At 54.6% G+C, this 17251-nt stretch overlaps 1 protein-coding gene across 1 annotated transcript; it reads left to right on the top strand.

Annotated features, from left to right (window-relative positions):
• The first annotated feature begins 361 nt into the window (after positions 1-361).
• On the top strand, positions 362-9613 carry HAP1 (huntingtin associated protein 1). Its single transcript, XM_067714309.1, has 11 exons — positions 362-861; positions 1657-1736; positions 2127-2243; positions 2363-2472; positions 2854-2956; positions 3035-3101; positions 4438-4568; positions 4928-5002; positions 5238-5459; positions 5593-5738; positions 7138-9613. The coding sequence occupies exons 1-11, from the start codon at positions 390-392 to the stop codon at positions 7565-7567; spliced, it is 1953 nt and encodes a 650-aa protein (XP_067570410.1). The 5' UTR covers positions 362-389; the 3' UTR covers positions 7568-9613.
• The last annotated feature ends 7638 nt before the right edge of the window (positions 9614-17251 follow it).

The following is a 17251-nucleotide window of genomic DNA, read 5'->3' as shown; positions in this document are numbered from 1 at the left end:
GATCCAGGGAAGGCAGCCGAAAAGCCTCTGGCTGGAGCGGAGCGAGGGGGTTCCCCCAGTTAGGGACTTCCAAGTCCGGGTAACCGAAACCCCGGGAAGCGGCGGCTTTGGGCAAAACCATTCTCCGGAGGTGGAGAGGGGAGAGAAGGCCAGCACTCGGAGCCCAAGTCCGCTGAACCAGCTGGAACTCCACTCGCCTCTTCTCCTCGCTCTTCTCTTACTTTTGCGCTCTGTTTCGCCTCATTGGCTCGCCTCCTGAGCGCCCGCCAGTGCCGGGCACCACCAGTCGCTCCTCGGCCGCCCCCTCCCGCGCGTGGTACGGCCCGGCTGGCGCGCATCCAGGCACAGGTTATAAAGGCCCTGCTGCGGCAGCCGACTGCGGACTCAACATGCGCCCGCAAGAGTTGGGGCAGGGTTCAGCCGGCGACTGGCCGGGACCCGGCGATCCGGCAGCAGTCACCCCAGCTCCTCTGCCCGCAGGCAATCCCGCTCCAGAGCCCTCCGGCGAGCCTGAGCCCGCCCCTGTGCAGGTACCGGCGGCAGGACAGGCAGCAGGATCCGGATCCGCAACCGTCTCGGGACCCTCAGCGGGAGCTCGCCCGGCCTCCAAGGCTGGATCGGAGGCAGGAGTCCAGCGCGCGTCCGCATTCTCGGCAGTCCAGGGGAATGCCCAGTCCGTGCCCGACAACTCGGACGCGCCGCGGACTCGCTTCATATTCCAAGGTCCATTTGGCCCCCGGGCCGCTGGCTTGGGGACTGGAAAGGCAGCGGGCATCTGGAAGACGCCGGCTGCCTACATCGGCCGGCGGCCTGGGGTGTCGGGCCCCGAGCGCGCCTCCTTTATTCGGGAGCTGGAGGAAGGTAAACTGGGTCCCCGGACCCCCGGAGCAGGTGGGACTAGGGCAGCAGCAGGGAGGAGGGGGCCCCGTCGGGTCCGGGCGCCCGGTACCCTCTGGCCCTCAGTCCCACCCCTCCGCCCACCCTTGCGAAGTCATGGTCTGCGGCGCCTCTCCGGTCCCCTTTTCCCCACCTCCTTCTCCCCTTCTCTCGTTCCCTATTTCCGTCGGTGGGTAAGATCCCCGGTGCTCGCGCTCCCCTGCCCCCCTCTTCACGCCTGTTGCTGCAGCAGATCTGCGCACTCTCAGTGCCCCCCTCCCGAGGCTACCGCAGTGCCAGGAGAGGGCCGGGGGGCTGCGGGAGGGCTCTGCCCGGTGCGCTCTGAGCCTGCGCTGGCCCGCCGCGCCAGCGACGGGGAGGTGGGTGGGCAGAGAGGAGGTTTTGCCAACCTCCTGGCTGCTGGGGTCAAGATCGGGCTTCCCCCCCTACCCCCAAACAATCTTGGGGGTGGGCGGAGCCTCAGACAGAAGCTGCCTCTCCTCTTCCCTCCGAGCTGTAGGACTGGGATCTCCTTACCCCTCCCAGGCCCCTCCAGAAAAAACAATCAATCAATCAATCAAACAAACAGGAGTCCAGCTGGCCCTGGGAGCAGGGAAGGGAGTGCTGATTACTGGGGGTATGCAGAGGATATTGGGGGCAGAAAGGGAACTCAGTCTTCTCCGTTGTTGCTGATCCTTGCTGTTGAGGGCAGGAAACAGTAAGGTGGCAGGTAGCATGGGCCCTCTTTTCCCTGATGTGGCTTCCCGCTTTCTCTTGCAGCGCTGTGTCCTGACCTACACCCACCAGTCAAGAAAATCACCCAAGAAGATGTCAAAGTGATGTTGAGTTTGCTAGAGGAGGTGTGTGCTGCCTTCCCCGCCCGGGACAGCCCCAGCTTTAGCCAGGCTCCCGTTTTAATTATGTCTGTAGGGGTAGGAGTGTTCCTGCCTGGCTACCTCTCTGGGGGCCAAGCTGGAGGTCCCTCTTACGGAAGACAGGTAGATGTGGGATGTCCAGGCTGCAAGAGCTCTTAGCACCTTCCGGTCTGATCTCTTTTTCCATAGGGGGAAACTGAGTCAGGTCCCACAGTGGGTTCATGGCAGGCTCTTGTCTAGTACCTCGGAGAACTAGGGGATGGAGAGGGTCTCCAGCAGTGGCCTAGCTTTCCTCTGGACGCTAGCTCCTCCCATCTGTCTGGGAGATCCCAGAAACCAGGAACATATTCCCCATGGATGGGGATCCCTCTGCAGAGAGAGCGGGACTTGAACACGGCAGCTCACATTGGCCAGTCCCTGGTGAAACAGAACAGTGTTCTGCCGGAGGAGAACAGCAAGCTGGAAGCCATGCTGGGCTCGGCCAGGGAGGAGGTACCTGGGTGGGGAGGGCAGCGGGAGGCGTATCTCAGGCCGGCCTCCATCCCACTGTGCTGGGCTGTGTGCCTGCCCCTGCGCATACCCCGCCCTAGGGCTTCTCTTCCTCCTGCCAGATTTTACATCTCAGACACCAGGTGAGCCTGCGGGATGACCTCCTTCAGCTTTACTCAGACTCTGATGATGAAGAGGAGGAGGACGAGGAGGATGAAGAAGAAGAGCGGGGGCATGGTCATCCCTACGAAGCCTCAGATCCGTCAGTGTCCTGCCTTTTTTTTTTTTTTTAATTTTTCGCTGCGCCACGCGGCTTTCAAGATCTCAGGTCCCCCACCAGGGATTGAACCTGGGCCATGGCAGTGAAAGTGCCGATCCTAACCACTGGACCGCCAGGGAACCCCCCGCAAGTGTCCTGCCTTTGCACCTGGGCGGCCCCTTCTCCGAGCCTCAGTTTCCTTGTTCGCAAACAGGGACACCACGTACCTGCCACTGGGGTTGCTGGAGCTAACTGAGACCACCGCAGTCAGCCTGGGGTGGGGGAGCCCTGAGTGGGCTGGGAACTGGGTCCCCCGAGCCCCTGCACCCCGACTCCCATCACTCCCTCCCCTAGGACTCCTCTGACAGAGTCAGAGGCACACCACTGCCCGCAGCTGGAGGCCCTGCAGGAGCGGCTGCGGCTGCTGGAGGAGGAGAACGAGCAGCTGCGAGAGGAGGTGAGGACGGGGGAGGAGGGCGTGCCCGTGGGCAGGGGGTGTTGACGCCCCTGCCCCTTCCTCTCTCCCGCTCTCCAGGTCTCTCAACTCGATGACCTTGAGGAGGAAGGACAGATGTTCATCCTGGGTTGTGTGGAGCAGTTTTGTACGTGAACTTGTAACTGGGGGTAGGGGGCGCTGTCCAGAGGAGCAGAGACAAGAACCTGGGATTTGGAGTTTGGAGACTTGAGTTCATGTCGCAGCTCTGACACCTAGCTGTGTTACCTTGGACAAGTTCCTTAACCTCTCTGAAACTTCATCTTTAGAATGGGGGTTCATAAACTTGGCCCTGCTGACCTCTCCAGGGGTTACAGCTGAGGAAGTGCTTTGTGCAAACTGTAAAGAGCTGTGCGGATGCTGTGGGGCTCCTCTAAGCTTGTCTCCTTTTGTTATTTGAGAAGGGGGAGGGAGGGGGCTGGGAGCGAGGAATGGAGGGAGCCATGAACCGCCAGAGACCAGGGCCCCCCTCCCTCCTCAGGCACTGCATTATCAGGCAGAGGCTGTGCCTGGCACTGTGTGGTCCTGAAGATGAGTGAGGCACAGCGTTTGTCCCTGAGGAGCTCAGGCCTAGCTGGGGAGATGCATACTCAAGGTGGCAACAGATGAACTCGTGCTGTTCCGCTCACCCCAAATCTGGCCTTCCTTCCCCCTGGGTTCCCTGAATGGCCCCCCCCACCCCGGTCCCAGGCCCCCGGAGTAGGAGCCAGTCCCCACATTCTGTTGCTTCTACAACAGGAAAGGCTAGGAAAGGCTCACGTCTCTTTCCTTTTCCCACCCCAGCTGCCTCTAGCCCAGGCCAACTCTTAACTGGTCTCTCTGCCTCCACTCCTACCCTTCCAGGCCCTTCTGCACACAGCGCAAAGGAGTTTTCTAAAACCAAATCTATGTCACTCCCCTGCCTAAAACACCCAAGTAACTCCCCATTGGCCAAAGGATAAACCCCACCCTCCCTACCCCAGCCCTAGTGATCTGGGCCCTGCCCACAGCCCCAGCCATTCCCTCCTGGTGTCCTCTGGGCCTCTCCACACCCTGCCTGGGCCCTGTCTTCCCTTCTGCTGGGCGAGCCCCATTTCCCCGGGGAGGTCCTAGCATCTCAGACCTTGCCAGGCTGGCCTGGGTGCGGCAGCTGTGACCCCGATGCACCCTTTACGCTTGCCGCATCCTAGTCCATAACGTGCACTATTGCGATTTCTTTTTCCCTCAGTCTCCACACTAGTCTTGAGCTCAGTGTGGGCTGGGGCCAGGTCTTGCTGACTGCTTGTCCAACACCCTGCTCTGTGTCAGTCAGTAAATGTTTATTGAAAAGAAGACCCGAGTGAGGGATGCTAAGCCCTGTGGAACCTCGGGTACTTGGCGCGAGCTGAGGGGTGCAGGTGGACGGAGGCATCTGGGAGACTGAGGACCCAGGGAACCAGAACTGACCTCTCCTCACTCCTCCCCAGCGGAGGCCAGCCAGCAGATGGCCGAGCTGTCGGAGGTGCTGGCGCTCAGGATGCAGAACTCTGAACAGCAGCAGAGGGAGGCTGCCCAGCTGCGGGCCCAGGTCATGAAGCTGCAGCAGTGCTGCCAGACGGTGCGTCGGGGTGTGTGCGGGGCTCCTTGCTCCTGTCGTGGCCCCATGGGACCCACACCCCATGGAGCTCAGAGGCCCAAGGCCCCTCTCTGTGTCAGAGTCAGTGTTGGAGGAGACATCAGAGAGCGCCTCATCCTGTCCACTCGTCCCAAGTTGGGGACCGAGCCCAAAGAGAGACACAGGGTGTTCCAGGAAACAGGCCACGTGACTCCCCACGTTCTTTGGCCTTATTCCACGTGACTTCTTTTTGGAAGAGCTGCCAGAGACTCACTGATGAGCCTGGGAAGACTTGCCAGAGCAGGGTGTGCGCGGGAGCGGGGAGGTCTGGGGTGAACTTCACTGGTCTTGGGTCCTTCCAGTATGGGGCTGAGGCTGAGAAGTTGCAGCTGCAGCTGGCTTCGGAGAAAGAAATCCAGACGCAGCTCCAGGATGAGGTGAGGCTACCCTGGGCTCCTGGGGGACCTGGGACCCTTGGGCAGCTGCCTGACTCTCCTGAGAGGACAAGCTCCTTGCAGCAGGGACTGGGTCTGTCCTTTCCATACCCTCAGCCTCTGGCACAGGGCCTGGCAGGTGGCAGTTCATTTGGGGTCTGAGTGGAGCGGAGTCCGGGGATCACCCTGCATATCATTATGGGGGTCTAGAGTCTGGGCCTCTTGCCTCTTTGCCCAGGCTTCCCCGCTCCCTGGGGAGAGAGTGGGCAAGGCGTCTGGGCTGGGTGTGCCTGCGTCCCAGCAGAGCCTGTGGGCGGGTTCCCAGCTGCAGGACCTACGGGAGAAGTACTCTGAGCGTGGGAGCATGCTGACTGAGGCCCAGGAGGAGGTGAAGCCCCTCCGCCAGCAAGCCCCGGCGTCCACTGGCTCTGTCACCCACTACACGGACACTGTACCTCTGGTGAGGCCCCCTGGCTGCCTGCCTTTTTACCTCTGTGCGATCTGTGTCTATCCGCGGTCCTTTCCTGTGCCTGGGGGTATGGGTGGGGGGTTCTGTGGGGATCTTCTGGTGATGTGCCCCCTCTCCACCGTAGGAAGCACTTCCTGATTTCCAGGAGACGCTGGCTGAGGAGCTCAGAACGTCTATAAGGAGGATTATCTCAGACCCTGTGTATTTTATGGAAAGGTGCACTCTGGGCCCCAGACCTTTGCCTGCCCTGCACTCACTCTCGCCTACCTGGTAGGCAGCAGCCTTTCTGGTAGTGGGAGGGGGTTCACCTCACACCCCGCTCTGACCTCCCTCCCCCGCTCCTCCCCCCCCGGCTGCCCCTCCTCCTGCCTCATTGGTCCTTGGCCCCTTCCACTCAAAACCTTTCCTCTGTGCACACGTTCTGGGTGTATCATTTCTCCCTGGGATTTTTCTGCATGATGGGGTCCCAGGGGTTTCACACTTTCAGCTTCCCGTTGCCTCGGGACAGTGAAGGCCCTTTTCTATGTTGAAGGTGACTCCAGAGGAGACCTCAGATCTGGGGTACGCCGACCAGGGGCTCCCCCTTCACCTGCCCTCACCTTTTTAAAAAAAATATTATTATGTTTTTGGCCGCGTTGGGTCTTTGTTGCTGCACAGGCTTTCTCTCCTTGCGGCGAGCGGGGGCTACTCTTCGTTGTGGTGCGTGGGCTTCTCGTTGCGGTGGCTTCTCTTGTTGCAGAGCACGGGCTCTAGGTGCGTGGGCTTCAGTAGTTGTGGTGCACGGGCTCAGTAGTTGTGGCTCGCGGGCTCTAGAGCGCAGGCTCAGTAGTTGTGGCACATGGGCTTAGTTGCTCTGTGGCATGTGGGATCTTAGTTCCCCGACCAGGGCTTGAACCCACGTCCCGTGAATTGGCAAGCGGATTCTTAAACACCGCGCCACCAGGGAAGTCCCCACCTGCCCTCACCTTTCAGCAGCCAGACAACCCCCTGCAGCTGGTTCTGTGGCCCTACAACCCTGGAGAAGCCCCTGCTCTCGGGCCGGCTGGGCTAAGAGTTGTTCTGGGAAGGAGCTGCCCGCTTTGCCTTCAAATTTTGCCCCATGGGTGGCCATCTGATTTGAGGCTTCTCCAAGTGGGAGCTGAAGCCTTCCCTTCACCTGACCAGGGACTGAGAGGCGAATGGGCACTGGCCTAGGAGCTGGAAACAACTGGGACTGAGTCCCAGCTTGATCCCTTTACTGGCTGTGTGTCCTTGGGCAAGTCACTTGACCTGTCTGGGCCTTACTAAAATGGATTTGTTCCCATGGCAACTAGATGTGGGATGGGTTGTGAATGTTAAATAATGAAGGAGGGGGGCAGAGGGGATGTTATTCCTGCTGGTCTGTTCCGTGCAGCATGGTGTGGTTACTGGGGGAAGGCGGGGCCTAGGCACTGTTGGTGACCATTCTTCTTTCTACCAGGGTCATGGGCTGGGTGTTTGAAGCCTTGAGGCTGGTACCCAGCTGCCCTCTCCCCTGGCTGGGACAGAACTGGGGAGTAACCATCAGGGTCTGTGTGCAGGCCGGGGCGGAGAGCAGGAGCCCCAGTGGCTGGAGGTGCCCTGGGGCAGTGAAGAGGGGTGGCTCTGGCTTTGGGGGGTTAGGGAAGGACTCTCCTGTCTCCCTGCCCAGCTGTGAGCTGCACTACAGTGAAGATCGAGAGCGGGAGCAGGGGCTCGAGGCAGAGGAGGGGCTGATGTCAGCTGAGGATTTCGCGCCTGCGGAGGAGCTGGTGCCTGCGGAGGAGCTGGGGGCCACAGGAGAGGCGCTGGCAGCTGACGAGGGGGTGACGGAAGAGGCAGAGCTGGTGTCTGAGGAGGCTGAGGCCTGGGAAGAGGCGGAGCCCGAGCTGGATGAGGCAACGCGGATGAATGTGGTCACGTCAGCCCTGGATGCCAGCGGCTTGGGCCCCTCGTGCCTGGACATGAAGTATGTCCTCCAGCAACTGGCCAACTGGCAGGACGCCCATTACAGGCAGCAGCTGCGGCAGAAGATGCTCCAGAAAGGTGAGTGCTCCCGTGGGGGCCTCCCTTCGGCCAGCCGGACAAGCTGCAGATCGTGAAGCCGATGAAAGGTGAGGGTAGGTGAGCCCCCCAGACGCTCACTTACCCCAGCCCGGCCCCACCCAGCGTGCTGATTTGCATGGACTTTGCATATCATTTACATAGGCATCTCAGGTCCCCCTCAGTGGGAACTGTGGCCCCAATGCTTATTTACGTGGAGTGTGCATAGGATTCCAGATCTTCACCCTTTTTGCTCCTGGGGCTGGGCTGGGGGTCAGGGCGCGGACTGTAGCCCCTCACTGCGTCTCAGCTTCCTGTCTCGGCCCGCCCCCTTCCCGCGTCCCCCCCACCCCCACCTCCCCCATCCCCAAGGCTCCTCAACCCTGCAGCAGGGGCAGCAGCCAAAACAAACATGGGGGGCGGGGTCGTGGAGCAGCAGCTGTGGGGGCCGACCCAGGACTTTCGGAGGCTGGAGGAGGAAAGGGCCAATCACCCTCCCAGGGCCTGGAAGGACATTCCCAGGCCATTAGGACAAAAGCCTCTGCCAGCAAGGGCCACAGTCGGACCAGTCCCCTGGGTGAGTCTGAAGGTGGGCTAGGGGCTCCTACAGGGTGATGGGGGGCGGTTAAGGTCTCCTCTCCCCAGCTGGAAGCCCCAAAGGTTGGGGAGTAACACCTGCTGAGTACAGGCCTTGTGCTAGGCTGTGAGAGCCCTGCCTTGAGGAGTACATGGAGATATCAAAGATGATTTAGTGATGCGAATTATCTTCTCTAATCCTCACACCCCTGTAGGTACGTATTATCCCCGTTTGGAGAGGAAACGGAGGTTCAGAGAGCAAAATAATTTGTTCAAGGCCACTGAACCCGTTTTCGTCACTGCTATGCCATAACGACTTCCCTGACCCATCCCTCCCCTCTAACCCTGTCCTGGTGCCTTCTTGGCCTCCTGGGTGAGCTGTGATGTTTATAACCTGTTGGCAGCCTCACCATTATATCTGATCTGCCCTGACTCTGATGGCCGTTTGGTCACTGCTGGGTGGCCTCATCAGGGTCGCCATGTAAGGTTGTGCAGGTTGTAAACTGAATGGTGACCTCTATGGCTAGACAACCTGCATAACTCAATGGTGGCTGTCTCTTTCTGATACAGCTGACGAGGCGTAGCCCCTGCCTGCTGCCCAGGCCAGACCTGTGGTCCTCAGGCCCCCAGTTCACGTCCACCCACTTCTTTTCCAGGCTTTGCTGTTTCCCAGCAGCCTGCTGAGGCCCCACAGACAGCCTGAGGCCCCTCCTTCCGCTGCCTGGCCAAGCCCCACCCTCTCCAGACCTCCCTTCCCTTGCTCAGAAACCGGACCCCCGATCTGTCACCAGCCCACCCGCTGTCCTGATGAACCTGGGCCGGAACTTGAGGGCCCAAGCCTTGACCCTCTTCTGGGACAGGCTGAAGGAACCCCGGCCCTCGTTCTGCAGCTGGTGCAAAAGCTGTGGCTGCTGGGCCTGGATCACTTGGTGGCCCCAGGGGCGTAAGAAGCTCAGGGGGCGTAAGAAGCCCAGGGGGAGGCCCACCAGCTACCAGACTCGGCTCTGAGCTGGGGCAGGGCTCAGGCCCGGGGTGTAGGAAGTTGTTTTGAGCACCTTGGTCACTACATGCCCCTCACCCCTTGACCCCCAATCAAAGGTGGCTTCCCAGTCCTTGGTGACTTTTAGGGACCTGGTCGTCTTTCCCGGTTCTTAGCTCTTTCTTCTCAGTCCCTAATTGCTGTGTGTAACCAGAAGCATCTGTCTGTGTGGGCGAGGACTCCCTCTGCCCGGGATGGGGGTGCAGGGCTCCCTCCCCTCCCCTGCCCTCCCCACCTCCCCACCTGTGGCCTGTGAGTGTCCAGGCTCCCTCCCAAGGCCCTGTCACTCCCCACCACATCCTCTCCTCAGTGCCCCTTGTTTCCTTGTTCTAGATGTTTCGCCCTTTCCCACCCTTTACTCATAAACACCTAGAGTCGGGGGCTCAGGCCCCTGTCGGTATCTGCCCACCTCCCCACAGTGCTTCTCATGCTTCTGTTGCTTGTCAGACCGTGTACGTGCCGGTGAAGGAAATAAAGGACCTGTGCGCTACCTGGCCCAGCCTCTGCTGTCTTTCTCAGGGAGTGCACGTGTGTGTGTGTGTGTGTGTGTGTGCAATGTGTGCGTGTGCATGTGCACTTTGGTGCGGCAAAGCTGTGGCGAGAGGATGGGCTCCAGTAGTGAATTACGTGCCAGGGGCTTTGATTAAACACATAATCATTTCAACAACCCCTGGAGGGTTGGTGGGTGATCTGATAAATGGTCGTCAGGTGATGAAACTGACACCTAGGCAGGTGAAGTGACCCTCCCAAGAGTGGAACAGCTGGTTGTGGAGCTGGGATTTGAACCCAAGCCCTCAGGCCTCCAGAGCCCATGCTTGGGCAGGCCCCCTTCCCCGATCCTTTCTGTTCCTGGGATCCTGACTCAGTGCCTAGCTGCAAAGGGTAAAGCAGGAATGAAGTCACCACTGTCTTAGGCAGAGGTCCCCCAGAACAACATGTGAAAACACGTCGTTTGTTCCGTTAAATGAGGCTGTTGGACTGACTCTTGCCAAGGCAGGATTCTCAAACATGCAGGCAGAGAGGGACAGAAAACAGTATGAGATCAGAGGGTCCCAGAACTTTTGTTATGAGTCTGGCTTGATATGTTCAATTTCCAGTTTAGAGTTTATCATTTTGGAAAATAAGAGCTCAATTCTCAGAGCGGTTTAGTCACCTTCTAATTAATTCTTGGTGTTTCCAGAGCATTGATAATAAAGATTTCAATCATGAAAAAAAAAAAAAACCAAGTAGTTTATTTAGAAGATGATCCCAGGAAGCCCTGCTGGTGGGGGAGTGGGGAATTGAGAACAGAAGGAAGCTAACGAAAGGGAGTTTTAGGCAACAGAGGCTCAGTTCTACCGGGGAAACCTGGGAGGGAGTGTAGCCCGTTGCAACTCAAAGTGTGGTCTGTGGACCAGCATCATTAACATCTCCTGGGAGTTTATCAGAAATGCAGAGTCTCAGGTCTCACCCAACACCTATATTGTCGGAATCTGCATGTTGACAAGGTCCCCAAGACCTTGACCTTCAATGCATATTGAAGTTGGAGATGCACCAGTCTAGAACCCATTTCAGTTACCCCATCCAAGGGGCGAGGAAGCTGGGGCAGGCATCCTCCAAGTTTTGTTTGTCATTGGCTGAGGTCTGCTCCGGGGGTTATTAACTCACTGGTGCTCTGGCCTCTCCACACATACGCTGGGGAAAAGCCCCCTGGCAGAGACTAACTGTACTTGTCATGGACCGTGGTCAGCGTGTGCTAGAATGGTGAGTGCCGAGGAGGCGGGCAGGTCACTGACAGTCTGCTACAGTCCACCCTTTGTGCCACTCAGATGCGCTCAAGCCCCATGTGGAGTTCACTCTGGCCCAAGATGGCGGCTGGTCACAGTGTCTTAGGAAGAAGAATTACACCTGGAGGATGAATGGTATAAGCTGTGGTCCTCAGCTGCAATTGCTCCTGAATCCCTAGATGATACTTCTCATCTCCTTCCTCTACCACCCATCCTATATTCCCCTCTTCCTTGGTCAGCACTTCAGCTGGTCCAGGTTGCTTTCCTGGTGAAGTAACCTAGATCGTAATTCCTGAGAGGTCTGAACACTTGGTCATCGGCCCTGGTCAGGCTATTGTTACTGCAACTGCCTGTTTATGGTTATTGCCAGGCGGGAAGTCCCAAGACGCACCTCAGTGAATCCCCCTGAGTTCCAGACCCTGAATACTCCTTCCTGTCCCCACTATGAGGCAGTGATCCTAACCCCTCATGTTAATCAGAATCAGTAACCGCTGCTAATAATTGACTTTTCTTTGCCTGATGGACATGAACCAAAAATGGCCAGGCAGCCCCTATAACTTTATTTTTTTCTTTTTCTTTCTTTTTTTGTTTTTTTGTTTTTGGCCGCACTGTGTGGCTTGCAAGATCTTAGTTCCCTGACTAGGGATGGAAACTGGGCCCCCCGTAGTGGGAGCACAGGGTGCTAACCACTGGACCACCAGGGAATTCGCAAGCCCCTATAACTTTAGATTTAGGAGAACCTTTACTGTTCTCCCTGGTGGAAGCATCTTTCCCCAGGAACCAGGATTTCTAGTCCAGGAGTGTCTAGAAGCGTGGGGACGGAAAGTACAAATTTCTGAGGTGGGCCACTGGCAATGGTGGTCATAGGGACCACTTCCACTCTCCCCCTAGGTTCCCTATCCCATGTGTTCTGGCTGTCAGGGACAAAGCATTGTTTGAGAACCTCTGGCTCAAAATATATCCTGCACCCCACCCTCCAGGGTGCATCCCCAAGTTAGTGCCTTAGCTGCACCTTTAATTCCGACATTCTTTTAGGCCTGCGGTCTCTGGGTCACATGGTGTCTGGTAGGACAAGTGGATCCCATGGTCATGTGCTCATTGCTGCACCTCCTTCACTATAAAGCAGGTCCCTTGTCTGAGGTCCTGTTTTTTTATTTTTTAATTTTTTTTAACTTAACATCTTTATTGGAGTATAATTGCTTTATAATGTTGTGTTAGTTTCTGCTGTATAACAGTGAATCAGCTATATATATGCATATATCCCCATATCCCCTCCATGTTGCATCTCCCTCCCACCCTCCCTATCCCACCCCTCTGGGTGGATACAAAGCACCGAGCTGATCTCCCTGTGCTATGCAGCTGCTTCTCACTAACTATCTATTTTACACTTGGTAGTGTATATATGTCAATGCTACTCTCTCACTTCGTCCCAGCTTACCCTTCCTCCTCCCCGTGTCCTCAAGTCCATTCTCTACATCTGCGTCTTTATTCCTGTCTTGCCCCTAGGTTCATCAGAACCTTTTTTTTTTTTTTTAGATTCCATATATATGTGTTAGCATACGGTATTTGTTTTTCTCTTTCTGACTTACTTCGCTCTGTATGACAGACTCTAGGTCCATCCACCTCACTACAAATAACTCAGTTTCATTTCTTTTTATGACTGAGTAATATTCCATTGTATATATGTGCCACATCTTTAGCCATTCATCTGTCAATAGACACTTAGGTTGCTTCCATGTCCTGGCTATTGTAAACAGTGCTGCAATGAACATTGTGGTACATGACTCTTTTTGAATTATGGTTTTCACAGGGTATATGCCCAGTAGTGGGATTGCTGTGTCGTATGGTAGTTCTATTTTTAGTTTTTTAAGGAATCTCCATACTGTTCTCCATAGTGGCTGTACCAATTTACATTCCCACCAACAGTGCAAGAGGGTTCCCTCTTCTCCACACCCTCTCCAGCATTTCTTGTTTGTAGAGTTTTGGATGACGGCCATTCTGACCCGTGTGAGGTGATATGAGGTCATGTTTTAGGGGATCCTGTGATAGCATGTCACACGCTGTACGTCCTTAGATGCTCTGTCGTCCTGTAGTGCTGGGGGAGGCACTGCGGGCAGAAGGGAAAGCCTACATTCAGAACGTGAACCACTCCCCACCAGGATGGTTCAATGCCCCTTCTAGGGTGGAAGGTGTCTGATGGAATCAATTTACCAAGTGGCTTGTTGGTCCCCTAAGGGCGTGGTCCCACAGCCAGGGCTCAGAAATGGCCTCTGCTGCTCACAAGTCAGATGTGCAGCAGAGGTAGTAGCTGGATTGACGATCGGTTCCATGCCTGACCTCTGTCTCTGGCACCATGGTCACTTTATTCATGGGCCCATAGTGCAAGTAGGGAGTGGCCAAAGACTGCACCTAGCTGACCTCCATTGGGTGAGACATCCTGACCACCTGGTCGTTTCAGTGGATGCTCTCGGGTGGGCACTGGTGTGAGACACGGAAGTCCACAGGCCCTGTGCCGCCCTCCATGGATCTATCTACTTGCTTCTTTCCCAGTTGTCTTCGTCTTGGAATTTCTAGTCTTCCTCTTGCATGTCCCCTGACCGACCTGCTGCTGCCCGGAGGTCTGTGTGTGTTCTTCCACCAAACCGCTTCTCCCTCCACACCAAGTGGATGCCCAGGTCCAGAACGTGAAGCTCTACCCACCTGAAAGACTGCCCTTCACCACCGTCTTCCAGGGCCACCCAGAGTGAGCCGTGGTTCAGCAGCAGTTTATTTTCAGTTTTTACCGGCTTTTCAAGTCTACCTCCTCGTGAACCAGGTCTGAATTTTTCCTCCTGTATGAGCTGGCCATAGGGAACCTCCAGTGAGGCTATAGGGGTAAGCCGAGGAAGAGGCACTGGTGCAGTAGACATAGGTGGCCTGGGGGTGTGGGTGACTGACTAACTTGTTTGTACCCTCTGGCCTTCCTCAGGCCCAATCTCAAGTGTACCATTTCATCCTAAACTGAATCACTGCTTGGCCCATTCAACCTTATGACGTGGTGAGTCTGAAAACACCCAGCTCAGGGTGGGCAACTCTGATTGCATAGTAACTTAATGTCCAGTGGTCAAGTGCTCATTCCCTACTAGGGCCCAGTAGCATGCTGGGAGTGGCTTTTTTAACAGTAAATAATTCTCTTCTGTAGATAGCATGCCCTTGACTCTAGAACAGGGGTCAGCAAACTATAACCCATGGGCCAAATCTGGCCCGTCACCTGTTTTTGTTTGGCCTGCAAGCTAAGAATGTTTTTTATAGTTTAAATGGGTACACTTTGAATGGTTATTTGAGTACCTATGCAATGTCCCTGATTTTGCCTCTTGGCCTGCAAAGCCTAAAATATTTTCCATCTGGCCCTTTAAAAGAAGTTCGCCAGCCCTAGGGGTCTGCACTGCAGTTCTCTTATTGGGATTTCCCAGAGACTTCACATGAAATTCTTGTCCAACACAGATATTTCTAGCACTGTGGGATCTGTAGCAACACAATTACTGAGATTCCTTTAAAAAATTTTTATTTTATATTGGAGTATATTTGATTAACAATGTTGTGTAGTTTTAGGTGTACAGCAAAGTAATTCAGTTGTACATGTATCTATTGTTTTTCAAATTCTTTTCCCATTTATTGCAGAGTATTGAGCAGAGTTCCTTGTGCTATACAGTAGGTCCTTCACAATTACTGAGATTCTTATCTGTAGTGAATTAGGATGGGATCCTGGTGGATGAGGGTCCATTGGCTTATCAATTGCTTCAGCGCTTGAGAGATAAGAGCAATGATTATTATGACTGTGGAGTGGCTTGGCTATTGTTAATCACCAGAGAATCTCTAAAGGAGGAAAATGTTAGGCTCAGGTCAGCCAACCATTCACTCAGGATATGGTATGAAAGTCAAATGGCCTCCATTGCAACAAAGGGAAGACTGCATTGGAAATCAGGACCAAGACCTGATGGTAAGAGTGCAGAGTAACAAAGGAGGCTGAAAGCAGCACCCCAAAAGTCTCCTCTGCTGAAGTCCTAGAATGAAAGGAATGGGACCATGACACCCATGGGTGGAACATTTGAGGAGATACCCTTAAAAATCTTTTTATTTTTTTTTGGCAGTACCCCGTTATGGAGCACAGGCTCCAGACGTGCAGGCTCAGCGGCCATGGCTCACAGGCCCAGCCGCTCCGCGGCATGTGGGATCTTCCCGGACCAGGGCACGAACCCGTGTCCCCTGCATCGGCAGGCGGACTCTCAACCACTGCGCCACCAGGGAAGCCCTACCCTTAAGCATCTTGAACTCCCAACCCTCCTACACTGTTGGTGGGAATGTAAATTGGTACAGCCACTATGGAAAGCAGTATGGAGGTTCCTTAAAAAGCTAAAAATAGAGTTGCCGTATGACCCAGCAATCCCACTCCTGGGCATATATGTGGGCAAAACTCTAATTTGAAAAGATATATGCACCCCTATGTTCGTACCAGAACTATTTACAATAGCCAAGACATGGAAGCAACCTAAATGTCCATCGACAGATGAATGGATAAAGAAGATGTGGTACATATATACAATGGAATACTACCCAGCCATAGAAAGAATGAAATAATGCCATTTGTAGCAACATGGATGGACCTAGAGATTATCATACTAAGTGAAGGATGTCAGAGAAAGACAAGTACCAAAAGATATCACTTACATGTGGAATCTAAAATATGACACAGGGACTTCCCTGGTGGTGCAGTGGTTAAGAATCTGCCTGCCAATGTAGGAGACATGGGTTCGAGCCCTGGTCCAGGAAGATCCCACATGCCACGGAGCAACTAAGCCTGTGAGCCACAACTACTGAGCCTGCACTCTAGAGCCCGCAAGCCACAACTACTGAAGCCTGTGCGCCTAGAGCCCGTGCTCCGCAACAAGAGAAGCCACCGCAATGAGAAGCCCACCCACCGCAACGAAGAGTAGCCCCTGGTCACTGCAACTAGAGAAAGCCTGCGCGCAGCAATGAAGACCCAACGCAGCCAAAAATAAATTAATTAATTAAGAAAAAAATGACAGGAACCTGTCTACAAAACAGAAACAGACTCACAGACATAGAAAACAAATTTATGGGGAATTCCCAGTGGTTAAGACTCGGCACTTTCACTGCCGTGACCTGGGTTTGATCTCTGGCCGGGGAATTAGGATCCTGCAAGCCTTGCGTCCCAAGGCCAAAACAAACAAACAAACAAACAAATAAATCCCCTCCCCCATTTAAAAAAGAAAAGAAGGGCTTCCCTGGTGGCGCAGTGGTTGAGAGTCCGCCTGCCGAGGCAGGGGACACGGGTTCGTGCCCCGGTCCGGGAAGATCCCACATGAGAGGCCCGCGTACCGCAAAAAACAAAACAAAACAAAAAACAAAAAACAAAACTTATGGTTATCAAAGGGGAAAGGGGTGGGATAAATTAGGAGTTTGGGATTAGCAGATACACACTATTACATATAAAATAGATAAACAACAAGGACCTACTGTAAAGAACAGGGAACTATATTCAATATCCTGTAATAAACCATAATGGAAAAGAATATGAAAAAGAATATATATACATATGTATAACTGAATCATTTTGCTGTACACCAGAAGCTAACGCAACGTTGTCAATCAACTATACTTCAATTAAAAAAAAAAAAAGTAAAAGAATCTTGAACTCCCGGTTTCCGGGAATCCTCTGGGCTGGAAGAAGGACCTCTACTTTGCCAGAGGGAAGCAGCTTCCCTTTACCTGGAGGCTGCAAAGACCTCCCTGAGGCAGATGCCTCCTGAAATGATGCTTCTCAAGATTTGCCCCTGCCACCCTTAGGCGTTTCTAAACCACAAGCTGACGTCCAGGTCTTAGCATGTGGAGAAGTACTGTTCCAGGTAAGAGAATAGAGGGATTACTCTCCGCCAAATGCTGCAGGAGCTGAATGACCTGATAATATGTACCAGCAGGGACCAGGACAGCAAATATAGGAGTGGATTTTTGAGGTTGGTAGACCCAGGAGGGTGAGCTGGAGAATGACTGGCTAGGGGAGAGTTTATTTTATTTTATTTTATTTTGGCCACACCGCCCGGCTTGCGGGATCTTAGCTCCCCAACCAGGGTTTGAACCCAGGCTCTCGGCAGTGAAAGCGTGGAGCCTAACCACTGACCGCCAGGGGATTCCCAGGGGAGAGTTTATTTATATAGGAGACAAGGATGCCTACTCTCCTATGACTCAGGATCTAACTTCCTGGCAAAGACACCTGAAGCCAGATGACTCGCTGGTAATGACTCCTTGACAGACAAAACAACAGCATACAGCAACTGAATGGAAGATGTCTGAATTGCCTCAGC

This window comes from Pseudorca crassidens, chromosome 19 (genome assembly GCF_039906515.1).
Source record: "Pseudorca crassidens isolate mPseCra1 chromosome 19, mPseCra1.hap1, whole genome shotgun sequence".
Classification (NCBI taxonomy): domain Eukaryota; kingdom Metazoa; phylum Chordata; class Mammalia; order Artiodactyla; family Delphinidae; genus Pseudorca; species Pseudorca crassidens.
The sequence above is the reverse complement of the archived record's forward strand: the minus strand, read 5'-3'. Positions and strand labels throughout refer to the sequence as shown.